This window comes from Onychostoma macrolepis, chromosome 01 (genome assembly GCF_012432095.1).
Source record: "Onychostoma macrolepis isolate SWU-2019 chromosome 01, ASM1243209v1, whole genome shotgun sequence".
Classification (NCBI taxonomy): Eukaryota; Metazoa; Chordata; class Actinopteri; order Cypriniformes; family Cyprinidae; genus Onychostoma; species Onychostoma macrolepis.
Genome location: NC_081155.1, coordinates 7,391,508 through 7,418,337, shown reverse-complemented (window position 1 = coordinate 7,418,337; position 26,830 = coordinate 7,391,508). Strand labels below are relative to the sequence as shown.

At 36.4% G+C, this 26,830-nt stretch overlaps 1 protein-coding gene across 14 annotated transcripts in view; it reads left to right on the top strand.

Moving 5' to 3' along the window:
* Positions 1–26,830, top strand: part of LOC131521010 (carcinoembryonic antigen-related cell adhesion molecule 6-like) — a 55,281-nt gene that overhangs the window by 18,691 nt on the left and 9,760 nt on the right. For 2 of the 14 annotated variants that reach the window (XM_058745723.1, XM_058745659.1), the window contains exon 7: positions 13,898–13,943. In XM_058745723.1, coding sequence (XP_058601706.1) covers positions 13,898–13,943 — 46 coding nt within the window. Of the gene's footprint in view, positions 1–5,077; positions 5,729–8,304; positions 8,361–8,686; positions 10,625–13,897; positions 13,944–26,830 lie in introns of those variants that run through there. The other 12 variants (XR_009266264.1, XR_009266259.1, XR_009266290.1 and 9 more) reach the window with 12 other exon arrangements.

The window sequence follows — 26,830 nt, the reverse complement described above, 5'->3', positions numbered from 1 at the left end:
AGGTTAACCAAATATTGGTTGTAATTAGTTTTGTGTCTTCTTTACTGTTCTACTGGAGAAAAAAAAAGTCACTCACACCTTGGATGACCTGAGGGAGAGTAAATTAACAGCAAATCTTCATTTCGGGGAGAACTATCCCTTTAAGGTGTGTCACAGGAGTACAGTAAAACAAAAGTAATATATAAAATTGTTCACATAACATAAAAATTACATAAAATCAAACAATGCAAGGTTTTCCCTCCCACGAAATTCAAATAAGGTTGATGACACGAATAAGTTTGTAGAAATATGTTTTACGTGTTTTTTTTTTCTTTCAGGAAGACAAGTCAAAATCGCGATCAGCCTGCATGTGCTGTCACACACCGTGTTCAAACATTACATTCACAAAGTGAAATATATTTATCTTACCTCGGCCGTTCGTTGATCTGGACGGCGCGCTCATGTGACTCGTCGCAGACTCGCAGTTCACTCGGACTTGTCCAGAAAAACACATCAGTTATAACGGAAGATGAATAGTGAAATATACGCGAAATGAAATCACTACTTCTTTTCTCTGAGGTGAATCTGTTGTGTTCGTAGCTAAGTGAAGGATCAACATCTGTCAACTGTCGTCATACTCTCTGTAAAGAAAGTAAGTTAAGTTACAATTATTTTTTATATATATAATTATTTCTATGCTTTATGTTTTATGTCAAGTTTTTTTTTTTTTTAATCTTTTATTACTTACCTCTAAAAACAGTTTGCTGTTATCCTTTAGGCCTGGTCTCCGTCCGTTTCGCATTTGAAATCTGTTCTCCCGCGCTTTGATTTGATTGGCGGTTGGCAGCCAGCTTTAGCTGCATTACTGCCACCTAATGGACTGGATTGTGGCGCATGAAAAAACCCTCTGAATTATCTCTATTCTCCTTAGATTGATTAAATGTATGTAAATTCCACATGATTTAAATCTAATAATTATAATGAATATATAAATTATAAATAATTATAATTTAAATGTTTAATTATAATTTTAAAATAAAAATGTTTATTTTTAGTTAATGAACTGGATGACCACAAGAATTATAAGGCCATTCATTGGAGCATTTAGTCATTATCAGTCTCTGGCTGAATGTGCTCCTCTAGCTAGCCAAAAACAGGTAATGAACACATTAATTACTAATGTAAAAACATTACTACACAGCAAAAAATCCAGAGTGAAATTAACTCTCCTGGGAGTACATGTGAGACCACACTCAAGAGTGTGAAAGTGTTAAAATAACAGTGTTAAATTAACACTGAAGCAGAGTTAAAGTTAATGAGATAATTAAGTGATTAATTAAGTGATGATTGACCATTATTGAAGACACCTGATGTTAAAGAGCAGAATCACCAAAGGAGAAAATCTAAATTTTCATGTCACCATTATAGTGGTCAGCGTTTGCTTTAGTTGGGCTCTTGACCCTTACAGTTTCAAAGTTAGAATTTGTTTGGTTGTTGTAGTTGAGTTCTATCAGACAGACAAGAAATGAAAAAAAAAACTGTTCATGTGATGTTGGTTGTGTTTTCACATAATCATTTAATCTGAATCACCAAACTCATTTAGAGCCTGAACCTAAAAAAGTCAGATTTACCTTGTTGATCTTAACAGCCCTGTGACTCTACAGTATCCAATTATTAAAAGGATTTCTTGAAAATTGTTCAGAAAATTAAAAAAAGAGAAATCTTTCTTCTAGGCACACACAGACATCAAGAATCAGTGTATGAACCTCAACAATGGTGACAAACAGCATATTCAGAAAAACGGATCAACTCTAAACATTAGAAAACAAGCTACTAAAAGTCACATAAAAAACAAAAATAAAATAGTAAGAATAAAGGAAATTACTAAGACAATTCATTCATGCCGCAATGCATCATGGGAGCCATGGATGAGTTATGATTGGTGGCACCCAGAATGCACTGCTACATGCTTTTTTGATTGTCACCGTTGTTGAGATTCACAGGTTGATTCTTGATGTTTGTGTGTCTAAATAAAAGACTCTTTTCAAAGATTTTTGAACGAACACCTTTTTAAAAAATCCCTCTGATTGTATTGAACATGCTAGAAATCCTATGCTAATGAATCACAGGACTGCTATAATCAACAATCTAAATCTAACTCAGAGATTTAGAAAAAAATAATATACAATTTATTTTTTTTTCCTTTTTCTTGTTGCTTGTCTGTCTGTTGTAATTCAGTTACAACAACCAAATAAAACACAATATTAAAAAGATAAGGGTCAAGAGCCCAACTAAAGCAAACACTGAGCACTATAATGGTGACATAAAAATTTAGATTTTCTCCTTTGGTGATTCTGCTTGTTAACATCAGGTGTCTTCAATAATGGCCAATCATCACTACAATTAATCGCTTAATTATCTCATTACTTTAACTCTGCTTCAGTGTTAATTTAACACTCTTATTTTAACACTTTCACACTCTTGAGTGTGGTCTCACATGTACTCCCAGGAGAGTTAATTTCACTCTGGATTTTTTGCTGTGTACTACTGCTGCTAATAATAATAATAATAATAATATCCAGCTGGTTTATCTGAGTTCTATCTAATGCTCACAGTTCTTTGTTAATCCGCAGACAGTTTTATTTATTTAACGGTGCTGCTAGTGGTGACGAGTTTACAAAATTTGCAGAATTTGTTGTTTGATGAGCATGTGCTCACTAGGAAAATGCACCATATTTAAGTGCTGAATGAGGGATTGACAGTCTAAAGTTTCACCAGTGAAATGCTGACCAAAAATAAATCAACATTGATTCAATATTTGTCTTTTCAACACTGAAAAGCATTGAATTATCAACATTGATCCAATATTATTTAGCACTGAAATTTCAACCTCAACCAAAATGATGATTCTGATGGAATTTCAACATTGAATCAATGTCACCCTGCTATCTGGGAAAGGAGTGGGATGACTTTCTTTTAGCCTAATTTTTACAATGTTTTTGTAATGTATTATCACGGGCTATAATAAAAAACAAGTTGTCATATCCTAATACTGAGTAAATACATTTGGTTCGAATAGTATGGCAAGATGTATTAAAAATGTATTTCTTTTTTTTCACATTATTAGATTACCTTTTGACTTTATGAATACACATAAATGATAGCTTAATGATTTTTTTGCTTTTTTATAATATTTTTAATAATTTTATATAATATTTTCTTTTTTAATATAATATATTATAATTTAATATATAATTTAATATAATATTTTATATTTTTTGTATTATTTGGCTTTTTAAAATTTAATTTATTTGATAGTTATGTATACATTATTTTATTAACAGGAAGAAAAACCTGTTTTTGACCTCAGAATAAAGCACTTTCCCGTTGTACATGGCTGTGGGGACGAGCAGTTTTGTGGTGCTTGGAATTCTTTATAATTAATTAAAAACAAATACTGCCACATTGATGGCTCAAGAAGGTGTAATTGTTCAAAAAACACATTGTCATATTGGGAACGTTATTATATGACTAAAAGAGGACCATATGGGAACGTTCTGTTAACGTCCCAAATGTCCTCTTTGTAACGTTGCTATATGTGACCATAGAAAAACCAATATAGAACGTCCTCCTAAAGTCATATTGGGAACGTTATTATATAACTAAAAGAGGACCATGTGAGAACATTCTGTTAACGTCCCAAATGTCCTCTTTGTAACGTTCTTATGTGACCAAAAAATAACCAAAATAGAACGTCCTCCTAAAGTCATATCTGGAACGTTATTATTTGACTAATAGAGGACCATATGGGAACGTTCTGTTAACGTCCTCTTTGTAACGTTCTTATGTGACCAAAAAATAACCAATATAGAACGTCCTCCTAATGTCATATTGGGAACGTTATTATATGACTAAAAGAGGACCATGTGAGAACGTTCTGTTAATGTCCCAAATGTCCTCTTTGTAACGTTCTTATGTGACCAAAAAATAACCAAAATAGAACGTCCCCCTTAAGTCACGTAAGTAACATTGTGCACCAGCACTTTCATAACCAAAAGAGGACGTCCCTGATAACACACGTACATCTCTGAGACGTCTATTTGAGAACGTCCCCTTCTACGTGGGTAAACATCTAGCTTATTACAATTAATGTATCATGTAATGAACAACAGCTTAATCAACAAAACTAGCATAACCCATATTAAACAACATATTTTAAATAAGTTTGTACATTGTAAATGTAAAAAATGTTTTTCAAAATATCGTACTTTTCCAAATATTAAAATTATAAATACATAAATATTTAAAATATAACCATGTGTAGGCCTACTGCAATATAAAGTACATTAAAAACCTACTAAAAGTGTAATCATTTTATGTTCTTACACAAAATACACATAAAATATATTTTAAGTAAGAGTAACATAAGTGTGTTTTTTGTAAATACACTAAAACGTCACTAAAAGTATGCTTGTGTTTAGTATATTCCTTAAAAGTGTAACTAAGAATATATTTATTACCAAAGTATTTCTAGTATACTTTTTATAAACACATTAAAAGTATGCTTCTGTTTAGCATATTTCTTAGAAGTATAACTAAGCATATATTTAATACAAAAGTACTTCTAGTATACTTTTTAGAAATATATTAAAATATATTAAAGTATATTTTTAATGCACTTCAAATAAGCATGTTGGGAATACAAATGTATTATAAACATACTACTTGAATTTCAAGTATATTTTTAATACATTTAATACTACGTCTTTTTCACCTGGGAAGCTAGGTGTTTATAAACTTGTTCAAGCTTGACGCCTTTATTTTCTAATATACATTTCTGAAATTGCCACAAGGATTTCAACATCATATTTGAAATGAGAGAGAGAGAAAAAAAAAGTTTATTTGTGTTTAAAGTCAAACAACACAGACTGATTGGTTCCAGAGCCATTGAATGGCTCTGATTGGTAGGTATGATAATGAGCTCGCAGCAAAGAGCTTCGTAAATCAAATATGATGTGCGTGCAAATGTCCCTTGAATGTGCATATAAGTCTAAATTTAAACAGTGTTATATTATATAGAGCGATCGTGTCTCTTTAGGGCGCTTGGCGGAAACCACGCAATTCATATGGATTACTTTGGCGATGTTTTTTTTTGCGATTAACTTTTTGAAACGTGAACATCTTTGATGAATCTTTTCATCGGAGGGACATACATCTCTCAGATTTCATTAAAATATCTCCGCCTTTCTTTCGAAGATGAACGAAGGTTTGGAGCATCTTAAGGGTGAGTGATGGCAGAATTCAAATTGTTTTGGGGGAACTATGAAATTAATTAGAAAATATGTAAGGGATAATCAACGGCTAGCTGTGCATTAAATGATTTGAATGCACGACGTGGAGGCGAAGAACCGCCCGACGCGCAGCGGAGTGCATTCAAATCGTTTAATGAACAGCTAGCCGTTGATTATCCCGTTTATGCCATGGTCATTTACCAGCATTCACATATTAAAGATGTTAATAATATTTAATAATAATATTACTAAGAATATAATATTTGACCGGAACGATAAAAATGACGGTTATTTTTGTCTGTATTACTATTCAACTGTAACTGTATGTTACTATGGTTACCAATGTTTATAGGAAACGCATTAATATAGAACGTGATTAAACTGACCTGGAACTACCTGCAGTTCAACGAATTTAATCAACACCTGCCAGCCAATCAGAATCCAGTATTCAGAAAGACCATGGCATAAAGCGGTATGTTCTTATTTTTACCACACTGTAAAAAATTGCTGTAAAATTTACAGTAACTTACTGGCAATTTTGGTTGCCAGTAAGACTGTAAATTTACAAGAGTACTGTAAATCAATAATTACAATTGTACTGTAAAAATACAGCAAACTCTTGCATGCTGTAAAATTGTTGTGATGGTGTGAACATTTGATAAACTTATTTCATTTGATTATACTAAGAAGGAATATTTCTTAATATAAAACTGCAAACACTTAATTTATAATAGTAAAGTTACTAAAAACATGACTTTAACTCAAATCGTTGCAGTTTATCATCAGCGATAGCACACATGCATGTGGTAAAGCACTTAACAAAGAGATCATCACTGTATCAGCAACTCTACAGTTACTGTCTTTAAATAAGGCAGCAGAACATCAGTGTTTGTGGCTCATCATTGACTGAAGCACAGGCTCTACTCTCCACCACAATGGTGATCCACAAAACTAAATTAAACTAACCGATCTCTCTTGTGCAAAATAATACAGTTCAGTTAAATATTTACTCTCCTTATAGATAAGACCTGCTGTTATCAAGCAGAATCACTGAATGAAAGAGAAACAAGAACTACAACTGACTTCAGCCACAGCCTTAGATGAACTCAACTGAAATACAAGACATCATTAAATCTCTCAAGATCTGATTAAACAACTCCACAAACAGCATTACCAGCTTCACACATTACAATTTGACTTTATTTCTGTCATATGTCTATAAAAATAATTTGAGAATTAACAGAAGTTTATTTGTTTTATTGAAAACGTTTCGTTTGACCTCACCATTGTGGCGATCAGGGTTTGCTTTAGTTGGGCTCTTAACCATCAGGTTTTAATCTTAGTTTTTATTTTGGCTGCAGTAACTGTGTTTGTAGAGCACATTTGTTATAGCGTGAAAAGCCAGGAAAATGTGTGGTTACGTGCTTGTGATTGACTATTGATAATGATGTTATCGTTATTTGGTGGCTTGATTCACTGATCTCATTCAGAGGCTGATCTTTAAAGACATGGTGTGGATTTTTTTATTTGTTAGTTTGGTGTTGTTTACAGCTGCTGAATGAGATACCAAACTGCTACTGAAAAATTTTAAAAAATGTCTTATACACAAAACTTTTAGTACTACGGCAGCAATCAGACACACACAGACATCAAGAATCAGTGTATGAATCTCAACAACGGTGACAATCAAAAGCTTAATGCTGCAATTCATGCTGGGTACCAGCACAGTACAAAAGTCACCCATGAATCCCAGCATGCGTTGCGGCATGAATAAATTATGCCGCTGAATTGTCCACTTATTGTCTTTAATTCTTACTATGTGCTTTTATTTTTTTATTTTTTTGTGTTGAGTTTTAGTAGCATGTTTTGTGATGTTCAGAGTTGATCTGTTTATTTATTTTGTTGATTGTCACCGTTGTTGAGATTCATACGCTGATTATTGATGTCTGTGTGTGTCTAACCATTGCCGTAGTACTAAAAGTTTTGTGCATGAGACATTTTTTTAATTTTTCAATAGAAGCTTGTCTCATATAGCGATTGTAAACACACGCAAAAAAACAGCCTCTGAATGAGATCACTTAATCAGGCCATTAGATAATGATTATATCATTATCAATAATCAACCAAAAGCACATAATCACACATTTTTCTGGGTTTTCTTGCTATAACAAATGTGCTTTACAAACACAGTTACAGCAGCCAGAAAAAAGCTAAGATTAAAATTTGATGGTCAAGAGCCCAACTAAAGCAAACCCTGACCGCCACAATGGTGAGGTAAAATAAAACGTTTTCAATAAAACAACTAAACTTCTGTTAATTCTCAAATAATTTTTATAGACATATGACAGAAATAAAGTCAAATTGTAATGTGTGAAGTTGGTAATGCTGTTTGTGGAGTTGTTTAATCAGATCTTGAGAGATTTAATGATGTCTTGTATTTCAGTTGAGTTCATCTAAGGCTGTGGCTGAAGTCAGTTGTAATTCTTGTTTCTCTTTCATTCAGTGATTCTGCTTGTTAACAGCAGGTGTTATCTATAAGGAGAGTAAATATTTAACTGAACTGTATTATTTTGCACAAGAAAGATCGGTTAGTTTAATTTAGTTTTGTGGATCACCATTGTGGAGTAGAGTAGAGCCTGTGCTTCAGTCAATGATGAGCCACAAACACTGATGTTCTGCTGCTTTATTTAAAAACAGTAACTGTAGAGTTGCTGATACAGTGTTGATCTCTTTGTTAAATGCTTTACCACATGCATGTGTGCTATAGCTGATGATAAACTGCAACGATTTGAGTTAAAGTCATGTTTTTATTAACTTTACTATTATAAATTAAGTGTTTGCAGTTTTATGTTAAGAAATGTTCCTTCTTAGTAGAATCAAATTAAATAAGTTTATCAAATGTTCACACCATCACAACAATTTTACAGCATGCAAGAGTTTGCTGTATTTTTACAGTACTCTTGTAAATTTACAGTCTTACTGGCAACCAAAATTGCCAGTAAGTTACTGTAAATTTTACAGCAATTTTTTACAGTGCAGCTTCTGCGAGCGTGTATGGCGTCTGGCTTCAGAACCTCACTGTGGCTTCAGGTAAGATTTGTATTTAATTAACGTTATTTGTCTGTACCAGTCATGTTTTTGACTGATGCATTGGCAGAAAATAATTAAATAAAATTAGTTAACATTAACATTCTTTTATTTGCAACATGAAGTATATTTATTTCTGATTTCCTGAACAATTTGGCTTCATTGTAATGAGGTTAATGATCTTTGAAAAACCATGATTATGAACATACAATTACTTTGTCTTGAGCTGATCAGCAAACTGTGGTAGTGTTGGTTGATTGGTGTCTATATTTGTTCAAGCTTGACAACCTTATAACTTTATTTTCTAAAATATATATTTCTCATTACAGATAAGAACAAAGATTAAATTGTAAGAAGGGTTGCTTATAAAAGCATACAGTACATCTGAAACTGCTGAGATTGGTAAGGTTTTTGACTATATTTCCGAACAGGTACATTGTTATGTCATTCTTAAATAGAAAACAAATCATCATTGGCTTTTTTTGTGTGTGTGAGTGTGAAAAATATTAACATTTGTTGTTTTTCAGATCAGCTGCTATAGAAGACAAACTGAAATCTGAGTGTAGAGACAAGCAAAGGAATAGCAAGTATATTTTAATGTCGTATCACCTCTGTTATAGAGATTTTTGAATCAGGCCTAATGGAGGGTGATTCGGTCAATCTTGGAAGAAAAACGTAAGTAATGTGTCCATTCCAGGTGGCTAATTTGTGCTTCTTTTCAGTCATTCATGTTTTTTTTTTCTAAAGCTGCAAGACACTACTGACTAGGCTGTGCCCAGGTCTCCGGAACCTGCGACGACGCTCAGCTCCATCGGCCCTCCGTCTGCGCCTTCGGATCCACCAGCTCTGTCTCCATCAGTCGGCCCCCAGATGTCGGCAGCCACACCATCTACATCTTGGCTCCTCCCTCCCTCGACTCCGCCGTGTGTTGTCAGCACTGGGATGCTCTGGGTCTGTGCCATGTGCCAAACACCATTTAAGCTGCCAGGGCATCATCGTCATCCTCTCATCACCATCCCTACACCATCTCCTTGTCCACCTCCAAAACCCCTCCATCCCTCCCTATTCTGTTGCTTGAACTTTATCATCTTCAGTCTTTGCACACACATCTATTCACTTTACATGTTTTTTTTTTCTTCAGAAAATTGCATTGTAATTTTTATTTATTCATTGATGTAAAATTCTTTACTTTTCAGTAATACAGGTATAACTGAAATGTTCTACAAATGGATAAGATGGCTCTTCCATAGCATTTCAGTCTTTTTTTCATTTGTTTTTTGTATAATGTTTTAAAATGTACTTGAGTATGTTTGTAGTAATAATTTTTAATACATTTAATAGTATGTTTTTTTTTGTTTTTCACCAAAGTATATATGCTGCTGTACTTTTTTTAATGTACTTCATGAATATTTGTAATGTACACAATATATAATACATTAACATTTTCTAAATATCAAAGTGTGTATATATTGAAAAATATAATACTAATAAATATAATATAATATACTAGTAGTGTAATGCTAATGCATTTCTAATGAGCTGAAATACAATTGAAATGTACTTGAAGCACATTAAAACGATGCTTCAAATATACTCTACCTGTAGTTCATGAAGTATTAAAAGTACATTTTAAATGTATTTTTAAAAATACACTTAAATTGCACTAAATATACTTAAAGTGGTTCCAATTTAACACAATTTCAAAATATTAAATATATTACAAATAGATTAAAATTGAACTTAAGCATATCTTGAAATACACTTAATATACTTAAAGTTGTTTCAAAATAATACATTTAATATGCAATTAGTACAGTATAATATAAATATATTAAGTGTGTCTGAAAAAGCACAATTTAAATATATTTCTTTTTCACCTGGGTATGTTCATTGTGTTATAACAGAGATTTATGAGATCGCAATGAACTGAGATGTCAGCTTTTAGTGATAATAAAGGAAGTGCTGGTCATTTTCTGCCATGCCAAACCATGCACGCCATGCCGTGCTTGCTTTTCTGTTAAAATTAACAGCGGTTTGTGAATGTTGATGCTTAGCCTAAATAACAAATAATTTATCGGGAGTGTTTATTCTGGGATGTTGTGGAGCTGAGGAGATGTTACAGAACCATTCCATGTAAATTTCTTCGATGCACTGCAAAAAAAATCTATATAGATTACTTTTATGCAGGCGGGAGCAGAAAGAAATATGAACATCGCAGGCAGAAGCAGGACCAGATAATATACAGGTGCATCTCAATAAATTAGAATGTCGTGGAAAAGTTCATTTATTTCAATAATTTAACTCAAATTGTGAAACTCGTGTATTAAATAAATTCAATGCACACAGACTGAAGTAGTTTAAGTCTTTGGTTCTTTTAATTGTGATGATTTAGGCTCACATTTAACAAAAACCCACCAATTCACTATCTCAACAAATTAGAATACTTCATAAGACAAATAAAAAAAAATAAAAAATTTAGTGAATTGTTGGCCTTCTGTAAAGTATGTTCATTTACTGTATATGTACTCAATACTTGGTAAGGGCTCCTTTTGCTTTAATTACTGCCTCAATTCGGCATGGCGTGGAGGTGATCAGTTTGTGGCACTGCTGAGGTGGTATGGAAGCCCAGGTTTCTTTGACAGTGGCCTTCAGCTCATCTGCATTGTTGGGTCTGGTGTCTCTCATCTTCCTCTTGACAATACCCCATAGATTCTGTATGGGGTTCAGGTCTGGTTCAATGACTATGGTTTTGGTGTGCTTGACCGGCCAGCAAACTCACCAGACCTGAAGAGTTTGCTGGCCGGTCAAGCACACCAACACCATAGTCATTGAACCAGCTTGTGGTACCTTTGGCAGTGTGCCAAGTCCTGCTGGAAAATGAAATCAGCATCTCCATAAAGCTTGTCATCAGAAGGAAGCATGAAGTGCTCTAAAATTTCCTGGTAGATGGCTGCGTTGACTGTGGACTTCAGAAAACACAGTGGACCAACACCAGCAGATGACATGGCTGCCCAAATCATCACAGACTGTGGAAACTTCACATTGGACTTCAAGCAACATGGATTCTGTGCCTCTCCACTCTTCCTCCAGACTGTGGGACCTTGATTTCCAAATGAAATGCAAAATTTACTTTAATCTGAAAAGAGGAGTTTGGACCACTGAGCAACAGTCCAGTTCTTTTTCTCCACAGCCCAGGTAAGACGCTTCTGACATTGTCCCTGCTTCAGTTCAGTCCTTGTGAAGCTCTCACAAGTGTTTGAATCAGTTTTGTTTGACAGTATTCTCAAGCTTGCAGTCATCCCTGTTGCTTGTGCACCTTTTCCTACCCAAATTATTCCTTTCAGTCAACTTTGCATTTAATATGCTTTGATACAGCACTCTGTAAACAGCCACACCTTTCAGTAATGACCCTATGTGACTTACCCTCTTTGTGGAGGGCGTCAATGTTCATCTTCTGGATCATTGGCAAGTCAGCAGTCTTCTCCATTATTGTGGTTTCAAAGAACAAGAGATACCCGGAATTTATACTGTAGGCATGGTCATTTATTGAAACTGAAATGTAAATATTCTAATATTTTGAGATACTGATTTTTGACTTTCATGAGCTGTAAGCTCTAATCATCAAAATTAAAACAAAAAAACACTTTTGAAATGTTTTACTTTATATGCAATGAATCTAAAACATATGAAAGTTTAACTTTTTGAAGTAACTTACAAGAAAAAATGAACTTTTCACAACATTCTAATTTATTGAGACGCACCTGTATATTTCTGCCAAAGCAGGCAGACGAGAAACAGAACCTTGCAGGAGCTGGACTGAAAAGTCCATCCTACACAGACCTCTAGTGCAAAAGTCCTGCTATATGTTAACTTCATCCACAAACTCTAGAGCTGACTTCACTAGAAAAGAAACCAAGTAATTCCTTTCAAGTCACAAGCAAGCCCAACTAAAACAAACACTGACCCCCATGATGGTGGCATCATTTTAACCAATAAAACCAACATCCTCTGTAATTCTCAATAACAGCAGGTGTTCATCACTAATGTGCAATCATCATTTAATTAGACACTTAATTATCTCATTAACTTTAAAGGGGTGGTTGATTGCAATTTCACTTTTTTAACGTTAGTTAGTGTGTAATGTTGCTGTTTGAGCATAAACAATATCTGCAAAGTTGCAGCACTGAAAGTTCAATGCAAACAGAGATATTGTCTTTTAAAATTCTGGAAGTTTAATGCCAACAAAAACAGCTGGTAAGGGACTACAACAAACTACTTCCCGGGTCTGATACATCATGGACCCAGATAAACCCCGCCCTCGGGAATATGTAAGAAAGGGGACTAGGCCATGCTGTGCTGCTTTAGAGAAGAGGAAGAGAAAACTAGGGGTGCACGTAAAAATCTATTCATATATGAATCGCAATTCTGTCTTCTAACGATTCTAATGGATTCACAAGTTTCAAAATCAATGTTCTAAAACAGCCGTTCTTAATACTGTTCCTCGCGTCCCCCTGCTCTGCATCGCTCTGCATCTCTCTTTCTCTCTCGCTCTCTCTCCCTCTCTCTCATTCAGATCGTCAGATCAGCTCCAACAAACTGTTCCAATTATACATTTTCGCATAGCAATGAGAAGCGTTATACATGGACGTGTGTGCGGTTGCCGTACTGTATTAAAGCTTTAATCAGAATAAAACCGTATATTAAAAGCTAACATAAGCAGTAGCATAATAACAGCGTATCTAAAAGTATGAGACAACAAACAAACAAACATACCATTAAGAGCCGTGCTTGCACAGGTTCTGCGCGATCCCCTTCACTAATATCCTCTGCGTCTCAATCAGGCTCAAATTGATAAGCAATATAGACGACGCCATTGTTTACAATACAACCGGAGCACATGCAGCTGAGCTGAGGGGCGGGACATTTAGATGCACGCTCGGCGGTTTAGTGAATCACAACACACTGAGCCAGCTAACCAATCAGAGCCCATCACGTATTTCTGAGGGCGGGGCTTCATAAAAACAGGAAATAATCGAGGTGTTTGTCAGAGAAGGGACAGAGCGGTGTGGAATAAAGGTAAATTATATGAAAAATAATGCGTTTTTAAAAAAACGAAGCATGAACACGTTAGACTGCACCTCATAAACACAACCAAGCCTAGAAAAAAAACAGTAAACCACCCCTTTAACTCTTTGAGGACTTGGGATTTGACTTGAGACTTGCTTGTGACTTGAAAGGCATGACTTGGTTCCTCCTCTGGTGAAAACAGCTGCAGAGTTCATGGGTGGAACAAAAATATGGCAGGACTTTTACTTTCTGACCCCTGGACTTTACACCTCTGTCTGTAATATATCTGTTTGTTTTACACTCTTTGGACACCAGGTGGTATTGTGAGCAAATGGAGCCTCCAGAAATTAACCCTTTGGTGAACCACTTGGCTGAAAAGCTTAAAGCTTCATGAAGCTTCATCTCGCCATCACTAGAAATCAGGACATGTAATATATAAACTAATATATAAAATGTGCTATTTTTTTCTTCAGTCTTAATAAAAGGATGAACAGAAGATCTGCTATGAAGGAGTCTGTGGTGAGATGAACACAGTTATTCACAGTGTTTTTCTGCATGCAGATATGTTTCCTACAGCCGCTATGAGCCTTACAGAGATATTAAGAGTATAAGACACACAAGTTTATAGTTCTGGATCCTGTAAAAAGTTTTTCTAAACCAGTTGTTCTTAATTCCAGTCCCGGGGTACCACTGCTCTGTGCATTTTGTATGTCTTCCTTATTTAAGTGGGGCAGTCATGGCCTAAAGGTTAGAGAGCTAGATGTGTAACCTAAAGGTTGTGGGTTCGAGCCTCATTACCAGAAGGGATTGTCGGTGGAGAGAATAAATGACCAGCGCTCTCTTTCACCTTCAATACCACGACTGAGGTGAGACCCTTGAGCAAGAAACAAACCCCCAACTGCTCTTAGGGTGTGTCTAAGAGCAGTTGGGGGCGTGCATCTCTGTGTGTGAGTGTAGAGTGTGCTTATGTTTGTTGTGTATATCTGCAATGTATTTATGTCCTAGGCCATCGAGTGATTTATAAATGAGTAAAAGTACTTTAAAACCAATCCTAAATGTAACTGGAAGCCAGTGTAAGGACCTGAGAACTGATTTTCTGGTTCTAGTCAGAATCCTGTCAGCAGCGTTCTGCATGAGCTGCAGCTGTCTAATGGTCTTCTTTGGAAGGCCAGTGAGGAGACCATTACAATAATCCACCCTTCTGGTGATAAAGGCATGGAAAAGTTTCTCTAAGTCTTGACTGAAAACAAAACATCTAATTCTTGCAATGTTTTTGAGATGCCAGTATGCTGATTTAGTTACTGCTTTGACATGACTACTAAAACTAAGGGCTATAGTAATTTGGAGATAAGGCTACACGGTATAATTTTGAGTGTTAAATTAACACTGCTTGGAGCATATATTGTCCCACTCTAAAAGAGTGTTAAAGTAACACTGAAGCAGTGTTAAAGTTAATGAGATAATTATGTGATTAATTAAGGGATGATTGTGCATTAGTGATGAACAGCTGCTGTTAACAAGCAGAATCACTGAAGAAAAGAGAAACACAAGAACTGCAACTGTCTTCAGCCACAGCCTTAGATGAAATCAACTGAAATAAAAGAAAACAAATCTCTCAAGATTTCAGAAGATAAACAACTCCACAAACAGCATCACCAGCTTCATGCATTACTAACCAGTTAGACTTTATTTCTGCAATATCTAAAACAGAAGTTCTTTATAGAGAATTAAGGTTTAGATGGTTTTTCTTTTCATTTTACCGTTTTGGTGAATAGTGTTCGCTTTAGTTGTTTCCAGACTTTTTAAAAATAAGCTTAACTTTGTCTCTGATCACACTTTATCTAAATCTTTAGTGCTCTTATGATTTCTATATTATTGCAGTTCTATCACATGAGATGACAAAGTGAGAAAAATAGTCTCAGCTCAGGCTTTTAGATATGAACACTTATCATATGATCCTCAACAGTGGTGACAATAATTTTTCATACTACAGTGCATGATGGGATTTTTTACTATGGTGTTACCTATTGTGCATTGCAGCATGAAGAATTTTGTTGATTATCACCATTTTTGAGATTCACATGCTGGTACTTGATGTCTATGTGTCAAGCTAAACAGCTTGAAAGTTAAAAAATTTTTTTTTCAAACAACGATTTTCTTGTCTGCTGTAGTTTCATGGGACCGATTATTCAAAACCTAAATATATAAATAAAAAAAAAAAGTTATTTTGGATGTAGTCCGACCAGCGCCTCATGGAGAAGGGTATAACTGCAAATCTCCAAATGGGGGAGGGAACTCCAAAACAGGGTGTGGCTTCCTCCCATTGACAGACAGGTACACATGCACATTTTTTTCTTCCAATCAACTTCAGCGCAAACTCCGCCCCACAGATGATTCTGAAGATTTATTGGTCAATCACAGTGTTAATTTAATTTCCTACTACACTATGCTACAAAAAATGCTAACCCCTAAACCTACCCCACACCTGACCCTAACCTTAACCAGTGAAATTGGCTGCATGGCGGAATTGGTGCTGAAAGGAAAGTTGCAGTTCAGGAGAGAAGCAGTTAATAAGATTATGCAATATGAGATCGCTGAGCTGGCCGTTCGTAACTCCCCAACTGGACCTCACTGGACAATGGCACCTTTTTTAGTTACAACCAGCGTCACTACCCCCTCCTACTCTGCGAATTTCAATCCCCGGGACGCCAAACAAAGCGATAGAGTAAAATCTTTCCCCTGCGCTGTACTGGGACGGCTCGTGGGTGATTCCCGTTTATATCATAAAGCTGAGGTTCAAACTCCGGTCCGAGCACCACTGGCCACGAGCTTTGGGCTCTGTTCTTATGGAGAATATTGATTTATATAGCATATTTTATTTTAGATCAACTGGAAACAATGTTTAATTTATGAAGTTTTATTTTGAAATGTAAGTCAATAACAATTGGCTGAAGCCAGACCCAATGGTGAAAGTCTTTGCACAAAGAGACCCCTCCCCATTTTGGAGGTTCTGCCCACTTTTGGAGTTTACGCCCAATTTTGGAAATCTCTGGTCTGCAGTTATACCTAGACTGTAAAAAAATTGCTGTAAAATTTACAGTAACTTACTGGCAATTTTGGTTGCCAGTAAGACTGTAAATTTACAAGAGTACTGTAAATCAATAATTACAATTGTACTGTAAAAATACAGCAAACTCTTGCATGCTGTAAAATTGTTGTGATGGTGTAAACATTTGGTAAACTTATTTAATTTGATTCTACTAAGAAGGAACGTTTCTTAACATAAAACTGCAAACACTTAATTTATAATAGTAAAATTACTAAAAACATGACTTTAACTCAAATCGTTGCAGTTTATCATCAGCTATAGCACACATGCATGTGGTAAAGCATTTAACAAAGAAATCATCACTGTATCAACAACTCTACAGTTACTGTCTTTAAATAAAGCAGCAGAACATCAGTGTTTGTGGCTCATCATTGACTGAAGCACAGGCTCTACTCTCCACCACAATGGTGACCCACAAAACTAAATTAAACTAATAGAGCTCTCTTGTGCAAAATAATACAGTTCAGTTAAATATTTACTCTCCTTATAGATAACACCTGCTGTTAACAAGCAGAATCACTGAATGAAAGAGTAACAAGAACTACAACCAGTCACAGCCTTAGATGAACTCAACTGAAATACAAGACATCATTAAATCTCTCAAGATCTGATTAAACAACTCCACCAGCTTCACACATTACAATTTGACTTTATTTCTGTCATATGTCTATAAAAATTATTTGAGAATTAACAGAAGTTTAGTTGTTTTATTGAAAACGTTTAGTGTGACCTCACCATTGTGGCGGTCAGGGTTTGCTTTAGTTGGGCTCTTGACCATCAATTTTTAATCTTAGTTTCTTTCTGGTTGCTGTAGCTGTGTTTGTAAAGCACATTTGTTATAGCAAGAAAACCCAGAAAAATTTGTTTTTGATTGATTATTGATCATGATGTAATCATTATCTAGTGGCCTGATTCACTGATCACATTCAAAGGCTGATCTTTAAAGACATGGTGTGGATTTTTTTGAAAGTCAAAGATTTTTTTTTTGACTTTAAGACTTTAAAAATGTCTTATGCACAAAACTTTTAGTACTACGGCAGCAATTAGACACATACAGACATCAAGAATCAGTGTATGAATCTCAACAATGGTGACAATCAAAAGCTTAATGCAATTCATGCTGGCTACCAGCACAATACAAAACTCACTCATGAATCCCAGCATGCATTGCGGCATGAATAAATTATGCCACTGAATTGTCCACTTATTGTCTTTAATTCTTACTATGTGCTTTTATTTTTTATTTTTTTGTGTTGAGTTTTAGTAGCATGTTTTGTGATGTTCAGAGTTGATCTGTTTATTTATTTTGTCGATTGTCACCGTTGTTGAGATTCATACGCTGATTCTTAATGTCTGTGTGTGTGTCTGACTGTTGCCGTAGTACTAAAAGTTTTCTGCATAAAACATTTTTCAGTAGCAGTTTGTCATCTCACTCAGGGTCATATAGCAATTGTAAACACACACACAAAAAAAACATATCCACACCATGTCTTTAAAGATCAGCCTCTGAATGAGATCAGTGAATCAGGCCGCTAGATAATGATTATATCGTTAATAATCAGTCAAAAGCACGTAATCACAAATTTTTCTGGGTTTTCTTACTATAACAAACGCGTTTTACAAACACAGTTACAACAGTCAGAAAAAAGCTAAGATTAAAATTTGATGGTCAAGAGCCCAACTAAAGCAAACCCTGACCGCCACAATGGTGAGGTCAAACTAAACGCTTTCAATAAAACAACTAAACTTCTGTTAATTCTCAAATAATTTTTATAGACATATGACAGAAATAAAGTCTAATTGTAATGTGTGAAGCTGGTAATGCTGTTTGTGGAGTTGTTTAATCAGATCTTGAGAGATTTAATGATGTCTTGTATTTCAGTTGAGTTCATCTAAGGCTGTGGCTGAAGTCAGTTGTAGTTCTTGTTTCTCTTTCATTCAGTGATTCTGCTTGTTAACAGCAGGTGTTATCTATAAGGAGAGTAAATATTTAACTGAACTATATTATTTTGCACAAGAGAGACCTATTAGTTTAATTTAGTTTTGTGGGTCACCATTGCGGTGGAGAGTAGAGCCTGTGCTTCAGTCAATGATGAGCCACAAACTCTGATGTTCTGCTGCTTTGTTTAAAGACAGTAACTGTAGAGTTGCTGATACAGTGATGATCTCTTTGTTAAGTGCTTTACCATATGCATGTGTGCTATAGCTGATGATAAACTTCAACGATTTGAGTTAAAGTCATGTTTTTAGTAACTTTACTATTGTAAATTAAGTGTTTGCAGTTTTATATTAAGAAATGTTCCTTCTTAGTAGAATCAAATGAAATAAGTTTACCAAATGTTTACACACCATCATAACAATTTTACAGCATGCAAGAGTTTGCTGTATTTTTACAGTACAATTGTAATTATTGATTTACAGTACTCTTGTAAATTTACAGTCTTACTGGCAACCAAAATTGCCAGTAAGTTACTGTAAATTTTACAGCAATTTTTTACAGTGTACTTGGCCTCATGACTATCTCATCATATAAAAACAGCTAATAGCTGTTCACTGTACAGCACTGATCTCTCTGCTTAACAACACCACATACATTGCTGCAGACAGAGATGTAACACAAAATAAAACTGTAACTGTATTTCCTAATAACAAAAGCTACATAACAAAGGAGATCAAGGAGTGCTTAAATAGGAAGTTAGCATTTAACAACCAAAGTAAAACTGAATTAAAATTAGTTCAAAAGGAATTAAATAGTTTGTTGAAGGAGGCTAGGAAAAAACATAGAGACATCATAGAACAAAATTTTGACTTTGTGAATTCCAGGAAATTATGGGATGCTATGAAAGTTGTAACCAAAATGGAACCTGTCCGGAAAAGGTTTATAACTAGTAATGAACAGCAAAGAGCAAATGATCTGAATGATTTTTTTCTAAGGTTTGAGTCACCTTTAGAGGAATTGGTGGATCTAGACAAGATCATATTTAATTCAGATTGTAGATTAGAAGTTTTCCCACACACAGTCTGTTCGTTATTTAAAGTTATATGTACCAAAAAATCTACAGATCCTGATGGAATCTCTGCTTTTTTCTTAAAAACTTGTGCTGATGAACTTAATCCAGCATTCTGTCCTATTTTTGAGAGATCTTTAGACATGCATAGTATTCCTTCATCGTGGAAAAAATCCATAATCGTTCCCAAGAAAAATTCCCAGTCAACACTTGAGATCACGCGATGATCACAGTGACATCACTCCATTCTCATACGGTGATCCTCACAGTGTGAGTAATATATGAGCTCATTGTGAATTCAAAATCTTGAGCAGGTTGAGAGGAGGCAGATCAAATATCAGTCACCGGGGGACATTCTACTTCCTGTTTCTCAACACTATCACAGAGATATCACAGTGCTCTCACTTGATGAGCTCATGAGTGCATGCCCAGCGAACAGATTTCTGTTATAAGAACCTTCTCCAAACATACAACTGACTTCCAGACACAGCCTTCGATGAAATCAACTTAAATAAAATAAGACATTAAATCTCTCATGATCTCAGCAGAGAATGATTAAACAACTCCACAAACAGCATCACCTGCTCCACTCATTACTAACCAGACTGACTTTATTTCTGATATCTACAAAAGCACTTATTGAGAATTAGATGTTTTATTGTTTCATTTGATGTTACAATCAAAGTGATTAGTGTTTGCTTTAGTTGGGTTCTTGACCCTTGACTTTATAACATTATATTTTTTTGGGCTGCAGTAACTGTGTTTGTAAAACGCATTTGTTATGGCAAGTAACACCAAAAACAGACTGCAACCTGGTTTGTTTGTTGTTGTTGAAATCAACAAAATCATCACCTAGATTCAGTATGAAGTCTTTGCGAAGTGTTATTAATCTAAACGTTTTAGTTACAACAGTTTTTTGATTATGCAGTATAGGGTCAAACAGTGTAATAATTTATGAATGATTTTAAAAGCATAAGTCACAAACATTTTGAACTATGGTGTCGTTTAAAACAAAGAGAGACATCAAAATTGTTGTATGAATCTCAACAATGGTGACAATCAAAAGCTTCATGCTGCAATGCATGCTGGGTATCTAGTCTCTGTGCAGTGAGTGCACTTTGACCTTACATTGTGACCATAGTACACTCAAAAAAATGATTTGGTCTAATTTGCACCAGTGTTCATGTGTTTCCACACTACAGAGTGTTCAAGTAGAATTGAAGCAGTGCTGGAGTTAAGGAGATAATTATGTGATGATTGATCATTAATGATAAACACCTGCTGTTATCAAGAAGAATCACCGAAGGAAAGAGAAACACAAGAACTACAACTGACTTCAGCCACAGCTGAAGATGAAATCAACTGAAAAAAAGAAGACATTAAATCTCTCAAGATCTGATTAAACAGCATCAGACTGGCCAGATTGACTTTATTTCTGTCAGACTTCTAGAGAAGCTCTTATTGAGAATTAACAGAGGTTTAGATGCTTTATTGTTTTGTTTGAAATCACCATCAAAGAGACCAGTGTTTCCTTTTGTTGGGCTCTTGACCCTTGACATTTTGGTGTTAATATTACGCTGGTTGTTTTAATTGTGTGATCATTTAAAACACATTTAGCTTAACCAGCGAAGTTAAGTGAAAAAGAGTTGTGGGTAGATCTTGTCACTGGTCCCTGACCTCATTTCAAGTCCAATTTCTGATTATATAGACATTATATTGTTTTAGATTTTTTCGTAGCTTCATATCTTGCAGTACTGTAAATATCAGACAATTTGAATAATTTACAAATCACCTTGTGCAGATTAAGTTTTCATCTGTGCCAATACAAAGACCACAGACATCAAGAATCAGTGTATGAATCTCAACAATGGTGACAGTCAAGAAAATATTCAGATAAAACTCTGAACATCACAAAACAAGCTACTAAAAGTCACAACTATAACAGCATACGTAAAATAAAATAGTAAGAATAAAAGAAAATACTCAGACAATTCAGCTGCGTTGTTTATTCATGCTGCAATGCATGCTGGGATACATGGGAGAGTCTTGTACTATGCTGGTACCCAGCATGCATTGCAACATGAAGCATTTTGTTGACTGTCACCATTGTTGAGATTCATACGCTGATTCTTGATGTCTGTGATCTTTGCATCGTTACAGATGAAAACTTTTTGAGCACAAAGTGATTTGTAAATTATTTAAATTATCTGATTTTACAAGACTACTACATCTCAAGCTATATAAAAAATCTAAAGCAGTACTACATCCATACAATCAGATTTGCCCATTTGCCCACAACTCTTTTTTTTTTTTTTTCTTAGTTTTGCTGGCTAAACGAAGTGTGTTCTATATAAACACACAATTAAAGCAACCAGTGTCATATTAACACCAACGTGTCAAGGGTCAAGAGCCCAGAGCCCAAAAAAAAGGAAACACTGGTCTCTTTGATGGTGATTTCAAACAAAACAATAAAGCATCTAAACCTCTGTTAATTCTCAATAAGAGCTTCTCTAGAAGTCTGACAGAAATAAAGTCAATCTGGTCAGTCTGATGCTGTTTAATCAGATCTTGAGAGATTTAATGTCTTCTTTTTTTTCAGTTGATTTCATCTTCAGCTGTGGCTGAAGTCAGTTGTAGTTCTTGTGTTTCTCTTTCCTTCGGTGATTCTTCTTGATAACAGCAGGTGTTCATCATTAATGATCAATCATCACATAATTATCTCCTTAACTCCAGCACTGCTTCAATTCTACTTGAACACTCTGTAGTGTGGAAACACATGAACACTGGTGCAAATTAGACCAAATCATTTTTTTGAGTGTATGAGCACACAGTGAGGGCGCTGTGAGGTTCAGAGGCGGACAATCCAGGGGTCAGAAAGTAAAAGTCCTGCCATATTTTTGTTCCACCCATGAACTCAGCAGCTGATTTCACCAGAGTAGGAACCAAGTCTGTTATTGAGAATTACAGAGGATCAGATGTTGATGTTTTATTGGTTAAAATGATGCTACCATCATGGAGAGCAGTGTTTGCTTTAGTTGGGCTCTTGACCCTTTTAGTAAATCAAAATAATTTGTTTCTAAGCAAATACAATATTATTTCACAGCAAACATTTGGGCATTGCTGATTCGAAAGCTTGATGTAGCAGTTTTGCTTACATGTTCTGCTTTTAAATCGTTTGAGTGAGCACCATGAAAGTGTCTTGCTTTGGTTTATTGAGTGATATTCTGCTATTACTGAATTGCAGAAAAAAAAAAAAAAAGTCCTATTAAACATATGCCACTGTAGTGATTACATATTAGGGCTGAAGAGCTGCGTGCTTTTAGACATGAACACTTATCATACAATCCTCAACGGTGGTGACAATAATTATTCATACTGTAGTGCATGAGAATTTTTACTAAGGTCTTACCCAGCATACATTGCAGCATAAAGAATTTAGTTGGTTGTCACCATTGTTGAGATTCATATGCTGGTTTGTGATGTCTGTGTGCATCTAAATATCAGAAGAGCTTAAGCGTTTACATGCATTATTTACAGTAGACTTCCATTGACTTCATTATAACTATTAGAACAACACTTTCCTCGCATGCTGTAGCTTCAAAAAATTGGTTTTTCAAAATATAGACATACGAGTGACAAACAAAACAAAAAAAATCAGCCCAGCTGTAAAAGCATAGATGCTCATTGTACAGCACTGATCTCTCTGCTTTACGACACCACATACATTGTTACAAAAAGAGATCTAACACAGAAGTCAAGGGTCAAGAACCCAACTAAAGCACACACTGATCTCCATGATGGTGGCATCATTTTAACCAATAAAACATCAACATCTGATCCTCTGTAATTCTCAATAACAGCAGGTGTTCATCACTAATGCACAATCAACATTTAATTAGACACTTAATTATCTCATTAACGTTAACTCTTTGAGGACTTGGGATTTGACTTGAGACTTGCTTGTGACTTGAAAGGAATGACTTGGTTCCTCCTCTGGTGAAATCAGCTGCTGAGTTCATGGGTGGAACAAAAATATGGCAGGACTTTTACTTTCTGACCCCTGGATTGTCCGCCTCTGGTGAGGTTACACTTTTAGCTCACTGTTACCTCACATTGTGACCTCATCACGAGTATCCTGTGAGCTCATGGTGACATCACTGTGAGATCAAATTGTTGACTGGGTACTGTGTACGTGTTTCAGCAGTTCAGAGTAAGGTTCGGACAGAAGATGCTGACTCACTGGCTTGATGAATGGGTCACGACTGAGCGCATCCGCCACAACATTCAACTTTCCAGGGACGTACTTGATCTTAAAATTGTACGGAGCAAGCTTTGAATCCCAGCGTTGCTCACATGCATCTAACATAGGTTTGGTCATGATATATGTGAGTGGGTTGTTATCAGTCCATACGGTGAACTCATGGCCTTTAAGCCAGTGACTGTACTTGTCGCATATGGACCACTTAAGAGCCATGAACTCCAGTCTGTGCGCAGGGTAATTGGCTTGGCTGCGGCTCAAAGACTTGCTGGCGAAGGCTATAGGATGTGCTTTATCCTCGCCAGTGGGTACTTAAAAAAGCACTGCACCTAGGCCATCCAACGACGCATCAGTGCAGAGAGTAAAGGGATGCTCAAAGTCAGGGTGAGCGAGCACAACACTCTGGACAAGGGCTCTTTTCAACTTCTCAAAGGTGACATCACAGGCAGGAGTCCAATCTTGGGGAGACAACTCCTGGAAAGTGCCAGCTCTATTACGACTGCTTGTGCCTCTCCCCAAACGTTTTTGTCCAGCTGTCAAATTGAACAGTGGCTTTGCGATTCGTGAACATCCAGGGATGAAGCTTTGGTAGTAAAGAACCATGCCCAGAAACGATCTTATATTATTTGGCGAAGGTGTGGAGCCATCCTCTTTCATGAGATCTTTCTTCTGAAAGGGAGAAATGACTGCTACCTTGTCTTCATCCACAGAGACTCCAGAATCACTGATCACATAGCCCAGAAACTTGACGGAGCGCCTGAGAAAGTGACACTTTTTTGGAGCCAACTTCAAATTACTAGCTCTCAACCTAGAGAACACCATTCCCAAGCGTTTCAAAGCCTCCTGTTCAGAACGGGCAAAAAACAGCAAATCATTGAGATAGCAAAGGAGGCTGGAAAAGTTGAGGTCTCCAAAAATGCTGAGCACCATGCACATAAAGGGTGCCGGACTGTTACACAGGCCCTAGGGAAGGCGGTTATATTCATACAATCCCATGGGTGTTGTGAACGCTGTGTAATGCCTATCAGACACATGGAGTGAAATGTTGTAAAATCCTGATGATAAGTCCATAGAGCTGAAGAAAAGATTGCCACCAAGAGCAGCCAGGCAATCTGCCTGAAGGGGAAAAGGGTGAGCATCCTTGATAGTCTTCACGTTAAGCCAGCGAAAGTCAGTACAGACTCTCAGAGATCCATCCTTCTTCCAAACCATTACCAAAGAAGATGCATATTCACTGACGGATTTACTTATAATGCCTTTCTCTTCCGTTTCAGACAGAACTTCTCTCAACTTAGGTAGTGGGCGGGAGGAATTCGGCGATAGGGCAGGCGGAACTGGCACTCATCGCACAGATGAATTCTGTGTACGAAGTCTTTCGCCTCTCCACAATCAAGTCTGTCTCTGGAGAAAACATCGTGATAAGACACTATAAGACTCGCCAACTCCTCATTCCATGACTCAGAGACTTCACACCCATCGATATCAATGTCCTCCAAACCATACACATACAGCAGCCACACAGGGTCAATAGATAGAATGGGCTTGGGGAGAGCAGAATCTGTGACATCATGAGGTTTGCACACGCCTTGCGTGAGAGAAACATCTTCCTCTGCCAGACAAGGGGACACATCCGTCAGCTTGGTGTTACGTCGAAGAGTTATCGGAGACTGGGTAGGATTCAGAATCTTCATCGGTACCCATCAATCACCCCACATAGGAGACACTACACATCCAACAAGAGTATGACGGGGTGCTGAACGTGAAGTAGTGGGTTCAACAATAACGGTGCTACCCGGGGAAATATGAGTGTTAGCAGGTAATTTTCCCCACACAAGGTGCTCACTCCTGGGAAGTAAAGTGACTGCTTGACAAAGCTTCACTGAGCCAAGTTTATCAGGTTGAAGGGAACCAGACCAACGGGAAACACAGCTCAAAAGCTAGAGAAATTGTTCACATTCTAGGTTGCTGTTTTGACAGGAAATGAGCTCCCAGTACTTCTTTTCAGCTTTCATCTTCTGAAGCACACATTTGATGACATTACTGCCGATAATGAACTCTTCTGTCCAGGTACTAGTAAAGTAGGTACGATAAACTTAAATCCATAGACTTCGACTTCCAGGTCATACGTGCACTTAGGCTGAAAAGTAAGACCACCACAGCCAACGAGGACCACGTTACTGGGGATCACTGAGGGTTGTGGGAACTCCATCAGCACGCAACTTGGATTCACCTTCTGTACTCAGGGTGCAAGCCATACTGCCAGAATCAAGCAAACCATTCAGTACGGACTGGCCGCCAACAGTCACAGGGGCATAGAACAGATCACTAGTTCCATCAATTTTCTGAGATCCCACATACAGCACTGTTGTGTCAGGTGGCAACAACTTGCAACTATTTACAAAAACCTTTTGTGGGTCTGACTCATCAATTTCACCACTGCCCATGCACACATGGGCTTTTTAGTTTAACTGGGTGGTAGGAGAAGGTGGTTCAAGGCCTGCCGCCTGAGGGCAATTACTCTTAAAGTGTCCAGGTTTGAGGCAGTTATGGCAAAGCCTAAGGCGCATGCAGTGAGAATATGTGGTGTGCGCTGTAGACTGACACGTTCTACATGTTGAACTCACACGTGACTTGGGATCTTAAGTCTTGATGGTTCTACCAGGATGAGATGAGGACAGTGAGGCAGTGCATAGCAATAAAACTTTATCCCTCATGCCAACCAACTGCTGCATACTAGCAGGGCCAGCCTGTGGCATAGGCGACATATGCAGTTGCCTAGGGTGCAAAATGACTGGGGGGCGCCGCACGAAACTTTATTTTTGCCCTCTTGTGACCATCGTGCTCTCCTACACCCATATATTAAGCAAAACGATTACTGACAGTTAACAATTTTAGTACTGATCGAACTGATTAAAATAATGTTAGAATAAGATAAAATTGACATAAACGAAAAATCATAAGATTTGACAACATGTCATGTTGGACTAATTTAAACACTTTCTGTGTCATGACGTAATTATAATACATCATC